The 15,895-nt window shown below is 46.7% G+C and overlaps 1 protein-coding gene across 6 annotated transcripts in view; it reads left to right on the top strand.

The window, feature by feature from the left end:
- The window catches only part of CAMK1D (calcium/calmodulin dependent protein kinase ID), a 435,921-nt gene that overhangs the window by 403,898 nt on the left and 16,128 nt on the right, over positions 1 to 15,895 (top strand). For all 6 annotated transcript variants that reach the window (XM_059184140.1, XM_059184137.1, XM_059184139.1 and 3 more), the window contains one exon: positions 14,507 to 14,619. In XM_059184140.1, the coding sequence (XP_059040123.1) occupies positions 14,507 to 14,619 (113 nt within the window). The remainder of the gene's footprint in view (positions 1 to 14,506; positions 14,620 to 15,895) is intronic.

The raw sequence follows: 15,895 nt of genomic DNA, 5'->3' as shown, positions 1-15,895 counted from the left end.
CAGGCTGGTTTAACAACTGGGTCAGACTCCAAAATGGCGGGCAGGGCTTCTGTTTCCCTGGATGCGTTCCAGAGCCCTGAGTCTCAAGCAGAGAATGAATGGACTTTGGACGTCTTAGTTATATACCTTCCAAGACGTTCAGATCCTTATGAGTGATAGGCCAAATTCTAAATAAAAATTTTTTAAAGATTTTATTTATTTATTTCAGAGAGAGAGAGACAGAGATAGCAAGAGAGAGCACGAGCAGGGAGGCAAAGGAGAAGCAGAACAGGGAGCAGGGAGCCCAATGTGGGACTCAATCCCAGGACTCCGGGATCCTGACCTGAGCTGAAGGCAGATGCTTCATCCACTGAGCCACCCAGGTGCCCCTAGATAGAATCCCTCTACATAATCTGGCTATGTTTGGAGAACCGCTAGCTTCAAATTTGTCATCATCGGTATCAGCACCTAGCACTCCTTGAGTGCCTTCTGTGTCCCAGGCACTGTGCTAGGTGCTAGAGACACCATGCTGACCCACAGACAGCACACACGGGAAGCAAGCTCTGTCGCAGGGCTCTGCACTTAACTCCCGTTCTTCGCATCACTTGGAATGGAGAAGAGGTTAGCCTCTGCAGTTTTGGGGGAGGCAGCATTATTTTCATTAGATCAACCTGTCACACAGAGATACCCAATCACAGCAAAAGCACCTGTGACAGGCCGTGTACCAAAGGATCTCCTCTCTGTGCACCAGGCACCATCTGCATTTCGTCAGTGCACATACTTGACGGATTGTTTCTCTTTTTATCTCTGCGCTCTTATCTATGTCATCCATCATTTGGAAGAAGAAATGTTTTTTTCCCCTATCGGCGATACTCATTTCTAAAAATACATCAAATGGGTCCTTATCCTGTCAGGGAATCTGTCTTTGGGGTTCAGGGCTTACAAACAACCATCTTTGCCGGCATCACTTAAGCTACTGAGAAGGCTGGAGGACAGAAATTTTTGGCACTCCCGATGAGCATGCTGGTGTCCAGGCTGGGGCTGTGGATCAGCCAAGAAAGAACGAGTTCCAAGGACACAGAATTAGCATTTCACTGACCAGACTGCATTTTGTGATCATACACACACTGCCTTTCTTCTAGAAACTTCAAGGAGATGAGTTAATAAAGGTTTGCCTAAATTATGCTCAGGGATACAGAATGCTCTGGAGAAACACAGGAGATGTTTGCCAGCATCAGAACTGGGCTGAGGTCTTAAGAAGTTGAGACATCAGAGCCTTAGGGCAGGCTGGATGGGGAGGGCAGGTCTCACCTGCCTGGGGAGGGCCCCTAGCCATGCTGTTACCTCTGACCTCCCTGCCTACCAGATCCTCCAGGCCAAGTACTTACAGTATCCCTTTAGATTGGCCTCCAGCATTGTTCGGTCTTTAGAACTAGGCCTCGTAAATATCAGTTGGCCAATATACACCGCCCAACAGGCTTTGTGAGAGTGCTGCTAAGAATGCGTTAGCTGCATGGTAGGCCCATTTTCTGAGACAAAGGATGCTCCTTGCCAAGGTGGTCATCATGATTTTAAACCACTGACAGCTGCTTCTTTATGGATACACATGTCCCAGGGAGAGAGCAGGAACCTGAGCTCCAACAGGAGCGAATGTAGTATAACCAGCCCCTGGGAAAGAACCAAGCCTGGCATATTTATGACAGTGGTTACTCCCTTCAGGAGGAATACTGTTAACACTAATAGGAATAATTGACCAGCATTGCCAGCGAGCAGCAATCATCTTGTTATGCTTCTAAGTTTTGTGGGATGGACACATTGCCTTATGTAGGCTACCTTGGGTTCATGGTCTGGACTTGGGCTTCAGAAGTTCAGAAACTAAATTACTCTGTTGATTCGTCTTGCTCAGACGATCCCAGTGAACTGAGTCACACTAGCCAGACCCAAAAGAGATTTAAAAACACAAAAACAACAACAAAAAACCTGGAGTGTCTGTTTACTAAATCATGAGATATGTGCCTCACGGGGTAATTGGATACGTATGTCATCAAACTAGCATGTTCTCCCTCCAAGAGGAAATGCTCCACGAGAAAGCAAATTAAAAGCAGAAGTTTCCTTTACGAACAAGGAATCAGAACCCTGGAGCTGGATGGTCTGATGTGTTTTCACAAAGCCTACAGTCGTCTCGAGGGCTTTCTCTACTGGAGAGTCTCGGTCCCGCTGCGGCACGGCTGTCTCTGGCGGCTGGTCCGTGCACACGCCTCCCTCTCCCGCCTCCTGCCCTACATGGCAGCCTCCATCCTGCCCGCTCTTTCATCCCTCCATCACCTGTATTGCCGTGGGCTTTGGTGGTTGTCACTCTCAGGCTCACTGATTTTATTCCACCGGCTGCGTTTCAGTGTGGCACTTTCCGAGGACTTCCAGAAGGGTGCCGCCTCTCCCCTCTGTGGTCTCCGCTGAGTGGATCCCATGTGTGGCTAAATGCCTTCTGGTTAGCTTTAATCTCAGACACAGGTACCGCTTGACCATGCTGTCCCTGCTGCTTCTGGAGAAAGAATTTATTGGCTGTCCACTGACAGTTGGTACACCTCTGACCCCTCAGGACATAGTCAAACAAATACTGTCTGGTTTCAGAAAGTGGGTGGACAGGTGTGCACAGCTCTGAGGGAATTTTACAAGCAGGGCAATCAAGGTAAAGCAATTCTGCACTTTAGGTGGTAGGGGCAACTTCCTGCCAGTTGGAATCCACCAGTGTCTTTGTTGCACAAAGGCCCTGGGGTAGAGAGGACACTGGAGGGAGAAGCAGGAAGGGAATGTCTCACCTATGTCACCTTTACACTCAATGGCATGGCTTCAGGCCAGATAGAAAAACATGTCACTTCCTCTGCTCTCTTATGTTCATGTCATCATCATCTCTTAAAAACCATCATTTTAGCAGCAGCCAAACGTTTCAGGAGATGTAGCCTGGAAAACGGAAGGCAGAGGATTGACATTTGCTCACTTAACAAACATTTATTGAGCCCAGTACGTGTCAGGCAAAATGATGGGGTTGCAGAGATGGAATCACCAACTGGCCTTGGAGGGGCTTACTGCCTGCTGGAGGCGACAGACAGTAAACAGATCAGTTAAAATCCAGTCTTGTCAGCTGTCACCTACTTGAGAGGCGAGAGCTGACTGCACAACAGAGGTGATGGTCATCTGTCCCTGGACAGGCTATCTTCAAATGCTGGCTGCCGTGCAGGGAGATGGATGGTTTATCCTTCAAGACCAATTATCTGAAGATATGATGTGCTGACTGTGTTTGAGGTGAGATGGACCACTCAATCTGAAACATAATTTTTCAAATAGATCTTGAAAGATCTGATTCAGCTCTGACCTTCTGATGTCTAACACTTAGTTAGCATCTTAGAATTATCAAGATTTTTAATCCACCTCTCAGCATAGTGCAAAGAGGCCCTGATGGTATTTTACCTTATTTACCATCTGGTACCAAGCGCAGCAGCCCAGAGTCAGGAGAGAGGTGGTGCGTAGATCACACAAAAAAGCAGAAAGCATATCGGGGATGCCATGGCAAGTCGTGAGCTTGGGCCCCTTACTCCGTGCTGCGTGTGTGACCAGGAGGTGCAGACAACGGGGGTGGGGAGGGGGGAGACCCTAAATTCCAGGAGCAAGTCAGGAAATTCTCATGGAGGTGGTCAGAGGACCCAGGCAAAGGACAGACCAGAAGCCGGTGACTCTGCACCCAGCAGTGCAGCATGTGCTGGCAAGATCCTGCCAAGGGGTTCCCTCGCTGTGCCCTGAGGGCTCACTGTCTCGCCATCCTCAGCAGTGCTCTGTAAGAGAGTAAGCAGAGGCCAAGGGCACAGCGTGACCAAAGGCCAAAGCCCGTGGTGTGGCGTTACCGAGACATTTCCCAAATGCCAGGCGTCCCTCTGCAAACCATCACAGCTGCTCACGGATCAGAACATGGGAGACAGCGGGTGGGAGAGGGAGGAAGAAGGAAGCAAGCTGGGAGGGAGGAAGCAAGGGCTCCGCAACCAAGAAAAAAAAAAAGTCTCAATGCAAAAAGTCAAATTGGAAATCCGCCTGGGTTTCAGAATCATCAGTTAGCGCTGGTGTTAATCACCTCCAAATGGGTTGTCTACACCCCTCCATGCTTTGGGATGAAATCCATGACTCGTGAGAACTAATTTTAGCTGCTGGAAGTTTCGCTGGGTTTTTCCCAACACAACACTCCCAGCTATTTGAAGCTCTCCCTGCTCATTACCCCCGCCCCCTGCCTGCCCTCCCTTCCACTGTTAGGGAGAGCGTGAGTCTACCAGACATCCTCAAGGTGCCATCCATCTAGCTAATGCAACGATCAAAAAGTTGGACACCTGCAAGTGAGACCATGGATCATGACGCAACAGCTATAGACACTGCATTTTCCAGCCCAGCCCCTGAAGCCTGCTTTACTCCAAACGGAAGATGCTACTCGTTCTCACACTTGGGGAAGTACTGAGTCTCCTTTCCGCCCCCCCCCACCCCCACCCTACCCGGCTCCCAATCTTCAGCTCCAGTTGCGTATAAACTTTCCAAGAAATGTGTTTCCTTTGTCCCCTAGATCTTTCCCTGATCTGCTTACTCATTCTCAGCTTTCAAGGCAGGATCCAAATCTCCGCGGGTGATATGGGACCTTTATCCACTGTATTTTCATCAATCCTGCTTTCCTGAAGTCAGCCTGCACATGGTTTTAATATGCGAACCATTCCTGGTTTCTCCAGCCTGATCTCTTCCAAGTTTGCATGGAGAAAGTTCTGGAGCGTGCATAATCAAACATATGGTTGCTGAAGTGATTGGATTACGTCTTGGTAATGATTCGGGTCTCATTGGTCATTCTATTTTATAAATCCGAGTAATATGCTGGAACCTGTTTTGTACACTAAGTGGATCTTGCAGTTAATGTACAAGAGGTTTATCAGCTTAAAAAGCTTTGCTTTAGTTTATTAGTCTGTTATATTATCCGGAGTAAGGCTAGATAAAAGCTCAGATCCTTTCCCACAGGCCCCAGACGTCCATAAATACCCACTGAGTGCCAAAACAAAAAGGCAACTGGGGGCTTCCTGGAGTTGTTGAGTATCCAGCAGACTCTCATTTCCAAAGGAGAGACACCCAGATTTGATGGGCTTTGTGAATGTTTTTCAGAGATTCTTTGGCCTTGGCGTTGGCCTTACGTGGCGTACTTAGTTTGCAATAATATACATAGAGGTTTGTTGTTTTGGTCATTTCTATGGCACCCTGGTCTAATTGCATAAAAATATTTTCCCTTCACAAATATGCCTTTGAATACATGTTCTCAGGAGATCTGGAGCTCTTCCTGGAATCAAGGGCTCCCAGGCTAAATGCTTGGAAAGACTGGTCTCTAAAGAGTAACAACAAGCTAGTCTCCGGGACACCTCATATTCACAACATGGTGCACAATGTTAGGATCATAATTTGGTCCTTTCTCGAGCAAGCTTAGAGATGTAGGTCAGGGTGGATGGGCATTTGTGGACGAGTCTGAGACTTTGCACAAAGTTTAAAAATATAATTATTCATTTCCATGTTGTGGCCACTGGACTGAGTCCCTTGGGGTTTGTCTGCTCCTCTGTCCCCCTCCCGCTGTTCTTCCTGGTGGTGAGCAGGGTCCCACTTGAGTGCTTCAGCTGAAGGACTGGAACAGGATTACAGAGCATGTGACAGCACTTTCCCAGGTTCTGCGTATATCTATATATATGTGTCTGCATCCATCTATCCATCAATGTGTGTGTTTTATATGTAATGCACATTATTATATGGTATGTGTTATATATATTATATCTCCCTATAAGGTGGACATTATTATCCTCATTTCACAAAAGAAACTGAGCCTTAAAGAGGATATGTCATTTCCTCAAGGTCACTGAACCTGCACTTGTTGGAGCCGAGATTGGAATCTGTGGCTTTGTTTCTTGAAATCCCAGGCTGAGGAAACCATACCAGGAAACCTCTCTGAAAACAGAGTGACAGTCAGCCCTCAGAGGACAACAGCAAACCTTTCCTTGAAAAGTCACATCTCTGTTCTCCTTGAGAGCTCTTTTATCCAGTTAGATTCAACAGCAGATTCTGGGTTGCCTTTTTCTGCGATTTTTCCATTATCAGGGTGGACTGTTGCACCCAAATGCTTTTTGTATAAAATACTGAAAATAACTGGAGCAAGTGGGTGGTTCAGTCAGTTAAGCATCTGACTCTTGATTTTGGCTGAGCTCACAATCTCGGGGTCATGAGACAGAGCTCTGTGTTGGGCTCCACGCTGGGCATAGAGCCTGCTGAAGAGTCTCTCCCTCTCCATCTGCCCCACCCCTGCCTCACACTTGTGCATGTGCGCTCTCTCTCTCTCAACCGCCCCCCCCCCCCAAAAAAAAAAACTCTTTAAAATTCTGAAAATAAGTTTGGCACTTAAGCACATTTCAGGTACATTTCACTTATGTATGTTATTTGATTTCCCAACTACTCTGGGTTGGTGAGGCACACCTGAACTCCTGCCCAGTCCTGCGGAGTTCCACAGAGTCTTGGCAGAAGGATTTCTATCCTTCACATCCCCTCAAGGCTCCAAATGGGAGCTCAGCGAGGCTACTGGATGTGGTTGTAATGGAATTTGGTTCAGTATAAACTCAGGTCCATTTTTCTCTGATCCCTCTCTCCCATGGACAGACCCCAACAGTCCCTGATATTCTCCTCCTCCTCTGTGTCTTTCCAGTTAGAAAGGTTAGGTGTTGACTTTCTGAGTGCAAGGACTCAGCTGGTCTTATTTCTTTGGCAGGTCTTCCAGCCTCGGTCCTGGCTGTGCTTCCTACACCCCATACAAAAACACAGCCCCCTGACTTCAGAGACAGGTCTAGGAAGAGAGCGTGCTTTCATTTCCTTGTCTTTGTTATAACCTAGCTGACTGCGGCGCTCGTATTAAAGGTTAATCAACTTGGATCTGGAATTGGATGAGTAAAATTAAAATTCTGTTCTGCCCCTTCGATGTGGGAAAGTTGCCTCGTCTCTTCATGTAGACCCTCATCTGGAAATGCAAGATGGACGTGCTTATGTCATAAGTACACATGTCTCGTAAATGAGCAAATGTGTAAGTGGCACAGCTCAGGGCCAGGCACACAATACTCACCACATGGTAGTGAGTATTGTTATTAAGTTGACAGATAGCACACAGCTTAGTTTCTCCTTTACAGAGAAGTCAGCATCCTCCCTTTGCTATTGACATACAGCAAGACTCTAAACTCTGAGCAGCTGGGACAGACTTCTTCACTATGATAATGAACAGCATTTGGTGCAAATGTTAGTCCTCCATGAATCTCTGTGGAATTGGGCTAAAGTGGTTTTTGTTTCTCTAAGCCAGAGCCAGAGCCCTAGGCAGATAGATGCATAGGCCTGCCACTTGTTCTAGTTGAAACCACCCCTTTCATCCCACTGGGACCCACTTTCCCAGCCTCCTAAGTGAGGGGTTGGCCAGTGCCTGAAGAGGACTCCTGGACCCCAGAATAAAATTCTGTGATTGTGCAAATCCCTCTCCTAGGCAGAGCCCTTCCTCAGACATATATTTCAGCTTCAGGTTTGAGGATTCAGACTGGGTACAGGGGGTACGATCTATGAATCATATCATCTCATGGGCATCTCCTGGTTGAATGGAAAACCGACCAGGTAGATTGATACGTGGAGGAAACCATCAGGGCACAGGGCAGATGTGAGCACAGAGAAGAATTGTTGACGAGTGGTTGTGCTCATTCCATTTCACTTTGGAGGGCATTAGCAGGTTTCACTGCAAAAATAACAGAAATTGTAACACCTGAGAAACTTTAGTTAAATTATTTCCCCCAGAGTAAACATCCATTTCAGGGAGTTCAACCCTACTTTGTAAGTCAACTTGACTGTGTGCTGTTGTGTGCACAAACACACACAAGCAATTTTTGTGTAGCTATTTCCTGTTTATGAAAGAATAGTCAGTTGACAAATATTGATTATTATAGAGTGCTGATGAAAGATACAAAGGAAATGCAATATATGACAACCTCTCCCTCATGCAAGAACCCACAGTCAAGGTGGGAAGACACATAGAATAACCATGAAGTAATCCTTTTTAAATTTTTTGAGAGGACCCGAGAAGGAGATGGGATTGAGGTAGAGTGTGAAGAATGTAAAGTGTTCAGAGAGGGGTTGAGTGGGTGGCAGTCCCTGAAACACTGAGATGTTGATGGGCTCATTCATCCAGTAGATTTTTGCTGAGCACATCCTGGGCTGGGTGCTGGGGATGGTGAAGATGAATGAGGCCTGTCCCCCACCTTAGGGAGCTCAGACTGTAACAGGAGATGGTGGGACACAGATATCAAACCACATATGTGCCATCTTGGCCGTGCCTAAGAGGCTGGGGAGCTCAGAGGAAGGGTGGGGGTCAGAAGAGGCATCATGGGTTAAGGCCAGTCACGTGGGGCCCTAGGAACAAAGAGGAGCCTCAGTGGTAGACATGGGAGGAAGAGCATTCCAGGCATAAGGAACAGTGTATGGAGGAAATACTCTCAAATCAGAATGAAATACTGTGGCTTCCTGTGGCCACCTTCCCATTATCTCTCCTGTCTACTTTTCTATTTCCTGTTTATTTTTTCAGTTTCCTGTTTATTCTGGAGCTCAGTGTTGAGTGTCTGTCCTCCCCCTTCCCCCTACATAGAATGTGAAAGCCGTGAGAGTGGGACTCACGGTCTCCTTCCACACTAGATCCCCAGGCCTGGGACACAGTCAAAGCCCAGTTAGCATCTGGGGACCCCCAAGGAGGACTACCTGATGGGTGGTTTTTCATCCTTTGTCCTCAGTGGAAACCTGAAGGAACCACTCAGGGAAGGTACATGTGACTTTGGGAGGGGTAGGAACAGCTGCCACAGGTCTGTGCTCACATCCAGGGCAGAAGGCATGAAAGCCAGCCAGCTAAGAGTTGATGGAAACCCAACAGGGGAAAGTCAAGTGTGTTCCCCAGAAAGAGGGACCATTTGTGTTCACACTAAGTGCTTGCTGGCCCATACAAAGAAATAAGCCAGCTATTCTTACAGAGCTGTCCAGTCTATGCCATACTTTGGGTAGTCTGAATCCTGGTACCCCAGACCTATACACATGTGCCTTTCATGAACCTGTTAGCGATGTGTATGTCTTCTTTGGAGAAATCCAAAAAACAAGAGAAAGTGTTGGTGGGAACGTGGGAGAAAGGGAACTCTCACACACTGTTGGGGGAATGCAAAATGGCACAGCCACTGTGGAAAACAAAATGGAGGTGCCTCAAAAAATTAGCAATAGGAGTGCCTGGGTGGCTCAGTCAGTTAAGTGACTGGCTCTTGATTTTGGCTCATACTGCCTCCTGGTGGCTCAGGTCATGATCTCAGGGTCGTGGGATTTAGCCTCACATTGAGTGCTCAGTGTGGAGAGTCTCTCCCTCTCCCTCTGCCCCATCCCTCCCATCCCTCCCCTCCCTCCCCTCTCTCTCTCAAATAAACCTTAAAAAAATTAGAACTTATTATATGATCCAGCAATCCCAGTTCTAGGTATATATCCAAAAGTATTGGAATAAGGATCTCAAAGAGCTATTAGCACACCCATGTTCATCACAGCATTATTCACAGTACTGAGGACGTGGTGACAATGCAAATGTCCATTGATAGATGAACAGATAAAGAAAATGTGGTCTACACATATGGTGGAATATTGGATTGAACCTTTAGGACATTAGACTAAGTGAAGTAAATCAGTCACAGGAAGACCAATGCTGCATGATTCTGCTTACATGAAGTTTCTAAAATAGTCAAATTCATAGAATCAGAGACTGGAATGGTGGTTGACAGGGGCTGGAGAGAGGGGGAAATGGGGAAGCAACAGGCATAACACTTCAGTTACGCCAAATGAGTAAGCTCTAGAGATGGGCTGTATGATATTGTGCCTGGAGTCAACAGTACTATACCAGACACTTAGAATTTGTTAAAATGGTTGATCTCATGTTAAGACTTTTTTTTTTTTTTTACCATAATAACATTTTTTAAGGGTTTTATGTATTTAAGAGAGAGAAAGAGCATGAGGGTGGAGAGGGGCAGAGGGAGAGGGACAAGCAGACTCCCTGCTGAGTGCGGAGCCAGAAGTGGGTTCAATCCCAGAACCCTGAGACTACGACCTGAGCAGAAGTCAGATGCTTAACCAACTGAGACACCCAGGTGCCCCCATAGTAACACTTTTTAAAAAACTTACTGCCTGATGTTAAGCATGGCTGATACTTTCTCTACCATGACTTCATTTTCAATAAAAATTATATATATTTGAAATTATAGCATGATGATTTAATATACATAGTGAAATGATTACTACAGTCAAGCTAATTAACATATAATCTGATATTGTTACTGTATTTTCTTGTTTTGAGAGCACCTGAGAGCTACTGTCTTAACCAATGTCTGGTGTTCAGTATAGTATTATTAACTATAGTTCTACACTGTACCTGTGATCCTGTTAGCAGGCATCTGTTTCCAGAGGGACACAGATACGTGGCCAAGGGCAAACAAGCAAGAAGAATATATGTAGCATAATTACCCCCAGTAAACTTGCAGAGCCTCTCATCAGGAGCTCTTAATCTACTAGAGTATTTCAGTTTCCAAGAAAAAATGTGCACTGCTGAATCAGCCATGGTTGGCCGTTGTCGGTTTTTTTATTCATTTATGTGGAAAGCCTTCTCCTTCATGAAAACTCTTCTCCTTTATGAGATATGTCCACGCCCAACAGGGACATTTTAGATCATCCAAACCACCTTGCGTTCTCTCTACAAAGATAGGCTGGGTTGCTCCCAACACTGGGCCTTACACATTGAGTTCTTCTGGAATGTCTATCAACAATTCAGGTCATACTGCCTCCTGGTGGGGGTACTATACAGGAGGGTAGGTGGGATCTCTGAGGACTCCCTGGGCTAGGGTAGTGGTGGGCTCTCCTACACCATAAATCCTTGTCTCTATTTCAGAGCCTAGCCAGGGGGCTTCACAGCCATCAGTGAAGCCTCTTCTTTAAGAGTATGTTTGTTCATCCAAGCATTTACTCACCATCTGCTATGGGCAGACCTTGTGCCTGGCCACTGAGAATTTAGAGGTGAGATTAAGATCTAAGACATGGTCCTGCCTTATCTTAGGTAGGACCTAAGACATTGATCTGCCTTAAGGCCCTGCCTTAAGGAGCTCAAGAACAGCTCACAGAAGCAAGTAGTGTCACTGGGGAGTTTTGCCCACTGCCCTGGGGACCACAGAGCAGAGCACCTACCCTACTTGGTAGAAAGGGGCTGGGTCTTCCTAGTAACACTCCAGCTGGTCCTTCAAGGGTGTTCCAGAGGTGAGTGATTGGGGAAGGGCAGCCCAAGTCAAGTATATATGTTTACCTGGGTCCAGAAATAATAAGTGCCCAGTGGGGAGTGAACTCTGAGCATCTTAGCCTACAAGACGCAGAATGTGGGAAATGGGGTTGGATAAGTAGGGTCCAATCACCAAATTCAACTTAACAGATGAAGGGGCAGGTGGGCAAGCTAAATGACCTACAGAGAGCATTCAAAGTCAAGACTGAAACATCAGGTTGAATTCTCAAGCCTCCTTCCCTTGAGTGAATAAGCAAAATAGTCAAGAACACAAACCTGAAATCAGATGGATGGGCCTTGAGTCCTGACTTTGCTCCATATTGTTTCTTTGCCTTCAAAATAAGAATTGGAGAAGGACTGTGACCCTGAGCTTCATAGCAGGTGAGCCATAAACACCCCTAGACCCAAGGTAGTAAAGGGAAGCAGGGAGCAGTTAGCACAATCCAAAGACGAGTTCCTGGGAGGGTCTCTCCCTAGAGGAGCAGTGGGGTAGAGCCAGCCTGCGTATACCCTGGCCCTGATAGCCCCCTTCCTTTACCATCTCCACTGGGGACCCCACTGGCCAATGCCTACCAGAGGGCATGGAGTTTACCCTTCATTCAGGTATCCCTACAGGTCAATCTCCTAGGACACAGAATGAGTGGAAATTGGCTCTAAAGGATGAACAGAAGGTGTCAGGGACACCCACCTCCTGGGGGAGTGGAGTTTTAGTGAGATAATATCGCAAAGCTCTTGGTGCATTTTTGACCCAAAACAAGTGCTCGGTCAAGGCTAAACTAGAATCTAGCAGTACATCTGCGAGAGTGTGCCACAGGGAGATAAGATGGCAAAGTGGGAAGGCCTGAAGGTATATGGGTTCTCCTTGGATGACCATCCCAAGGCTGGGATGGAGGCTATCCATGAGCCCTGGGGATGTATTGCCTATAATTGGGTGCAACCCTCAGTCGTTAGGTTGGCTAGTTGAGTTGTTGTTCCGAACCACAGACTTTTAGATCTAGAACAGTTGAGAATGGCTTTATCACCTTTGGGTATGCTTGGTGAGATCATTTGTACATTATTTAAATGGTTTGATATGTAAAATAAGAACATAGAGTTTCCACTTGATAAATAGCTCAAAGTTGTTTGTTTTCCTACTAATGGAATAGCCTGTCCAGGGAGCTCTTGTGAAATTTCTAGATCCCGGGAAGATTCTGCATCTTAATTGCCTTTCTCTTCTTTTCCAACCCTCATTTTAAAATCCTCTTTCCTAACATTAACTTACTCTCCAGGCTAGATCCATGTCCTTTTCTCCTGTCCTCCATGTAGCCACATAAACAGTATCCTATCCCCCTTCCAGCAGAGCTGAAAAACCAGAAGAAATTGGGATATACGTTAAGAAATTGGCACAGGAAGAATACATCTTTCTTGGAATTTCCTTAAAGATTTTTTTTCCCCTTGAAAAGAAAGCCAGACTGTAAAATAAAACACATTCAGTTGTTAATAAACAAAAACCTCACATATCTAAAATTTAGTTATTTTCCAAGGCGAACTAACATTTTGCTCTGTCTGCTTTTCCTAATATGCACATTTCATTGAGCCCAAATCCTCATTATGGGAAACATTTACATATCCATCTCCTGGCTCCAGGGTTTCCTGGGCAGTAAAATGTGCCCTCAGTGGTTTCAGAAGCACTGGGCTCATATTCATCTTGCCAAAAGCAGCAAATCTTTAAAAAATGAAATTTTCCAGGCACTTAGCCCCTAAACCAACCTTGTGGGAATAGATGATTTTGAATCTTATCGGCCCGTACAATGTCTCATAGCCTTTAAAAATGTCATCAACTTTCTCCCTGGGCAGCATGACCGGTGACACCAAGTGTCACAGCAGGAACAGCTGAAGAATGAATGTGCCAAGTCTGCGTTTTGAACCTTTATTGGGTTTCCTATTTGCCAGCCGCCTCACCCTTCACAGGCCTGTGGATTCCCGTTCATGCATTCTCATTCGACACATCTCTAGGCTGGAGCTGTGTTTTGAACAAAGTTTGGTGCTCTGGGGAGATTCAGAGCTCTTTTGGGGGCAGAGTTCCCATGGCGGGGCTGCCCACAGTAGCTCAGAGGGCCCAGAACCATGTTCTACATGATGCAGCTTTGCACCGAGTCTTGCAGAAAAAATGCAGGCTTGCCTCTGCTCTGCCCGTCCCTTAGAGCTACAACCTAAATCCTACCCCTTCTCAGATGCCCTGCCCCACGGGGGCCTCAGCATGTACTAGATCCCTCCCAAGGTTTCATAGCCATGCAAACAAACTGAAAGAGGGGATCACAGAGCCACGGTGTATTCAAGCCAGAAAGAATATTAGCAATTTCCTAGTGCGGCCTCCTCATTCAAATGAGGAAACCTTGGTCCGGAACATGTACCAGTGACCTACAATGGGTACAGGTGACAACAGAGCAGAAAGCAGAAATGAAGTGAGAACCCAGAGTCTTGTGGAATAAATTGTATTGGGGCCATTTAAGGAAAATATCTCCTCCCGTTATGTTGGTCAGATGGCTGTCCATACCCCTAGAACTCCATGTTATTTGCGCCAGCGTCGCAATACAATCTTCCAAAAATTGACCTTGAAAGGGTTCACTGGCAAAGGGGTGATAGTATCATGATGCGTGTTCTGCTTTTATATTTATTATATATTAATGGCCCAAACTGTAACAGTCCTAACACCCTATTTGGGCATGGGTTGGTTGATAATGTGTATTTTAGGGCAACTTGTAGCAACTTTGGTTACCAACCCATCCACTATTGGGGACAACATTACAGACGATAAGGTCAGTAGTTTGTACTGACAAACACTCCGTTTGGGAGTGTATGGGATCTGATCAATAACGTGGAAAGAAAGGTGGGCTTGGGTTTGTGTTTGCTTTAGGCCATCTCCTTTTTGTGATTTATCTAATCACAGCTTTAGTTCTATGCCATCTCTGCCCCTAGGAGGCGTGATTTCTTTGCTCAGGTTGTATTTGCAACACACACAGTGCCGTTTTCTTCACTTGGTGAAGACAGCTCTTCCCTTCCAGGCCGAATGTTCAGTGACCACAGCAGATAGACAGCCGTTACTGATCCTCACACTGTCTTGTCTTCCAGGCTCTGTGGCTACCCTCCTTTTTATGATGAAAATGATTCCAAGCTCTTCGAACAGATCCTCAAGGCAGAATATGAGTTCGACTCCCCCTACTGGGATGACATCTCCGACTCTGGTAGGTCTCTTGGCTCCCCAGGGGCGGGACCCTCACATCCAGACCTCTTGACCTTGACTGACCTGGGGGTTTCAGGGTGGTCCTGAGGCTCCCAAGGAAGTTCCTTGAGCTATGTACTTGGACTTGACTTGCAAAGCGGAAGGCAGGTTTGGGACATCTGACCAGAGCTACACTGAGGGACGGGTCTGACCCCTCCACTATTCTTAGCCATGCCCTGATCTGGGGGCTCCAGGACTGAAACAATGTTGGCTAACATTTATTGAGTTCTTACTGTGTGCTGACCACCATAAGGTCTGCACACATGCTAATTCACTCAGTCCTCAGGACAACCTATCAGATGGCTATTACTAGTATCGCTACTGGACAGGTAAAGAAACTGAGGCCCCCTCAGTGTCAATATACCTTGACAGAAGCCACACAGCTAATAAGTGGCCAAGCTGGGATTTGAACCCAGCCCCTCACTCCGGCACCCACGTCTCAACCACTTTCTGTGCCACACTGAAACGTCCCCAGAAACATTCACCATTTCCTCCTCAGGGATAAAGGTCAAAACCAAGGCTCAGGTAGACTGACGAGTCCTCGAGCCTCAAGATCTGGATGTTAACAACAGTCCTCCCTACCAGAGAGGATCAAATAAAATAATAAATGAGGCAGAGTCCTGCCCCTCCCGGTGAGCTGTTTAAATACTGCATTTTGTTATCTGTTATTTTCTCCTCACTGGAGACAACTTGCTTTATTCCTCAGTCTTCCAGAACCTGAGACCTGAGTACAGTTGTCCAAGCCTTGCAGGGAAAAGTGGCATGGGGAATATTTTATTTCCTAGCTCAGGAGGATACTGCCTTCTCCTCTAAGAGCCTAGTCCTGTGGGCAGAGAGCTGCCGGGCACTGTGAAGCCATGGGTCTCTGGCCTGGCACACAGGTGTCGGCCTCTGGTTCTGTGACCCAGTTGCTCATGTTCTCAGGATCCCGCTTCCGGGTCTTACCCCATCTGGGCCTCCTAGTGTTCCCCCCCCCCATGCTGGGGCATATCTTGTTGCATCTTGACTTCGCACTCATCACAGGGGGCTGAGTGGACTGTGGGGGGCTTCTCAAGGTTGTGTCTCCACAGAACCTGCCCAGGACCTGGTGGCCTTAGCAGAAGTTAAGGGGATTTTGGTGACTCAGCGGTGTCTAACACGCAGAGAGGACATCAACAAAGCAGCTTTTTTTTTTTTTTTTTTAACAAAGCAGCTTCTTAAGGCAGCCGTGAGCTCAGCGAGAGGCACATGGTGACAAA

The sequence above is a fragment of the Mustela lutreola genome, chromosome 8 (assembly GCF_030435805.1).
Source record: "Mustela lutreola isolate mMusLut2 chromosome 8, mMusLut2.pri, whole genome shotgun sequence".
Lineage (NCBI taxonomy): Eukaryota > Metazoa > Chordata > Mammalia > Carnivora > Mustelidae > Mustela > Mustela lutreola.
This window is presented reverse-complemented; position numbering and strand designations above follow the sequence as displayed.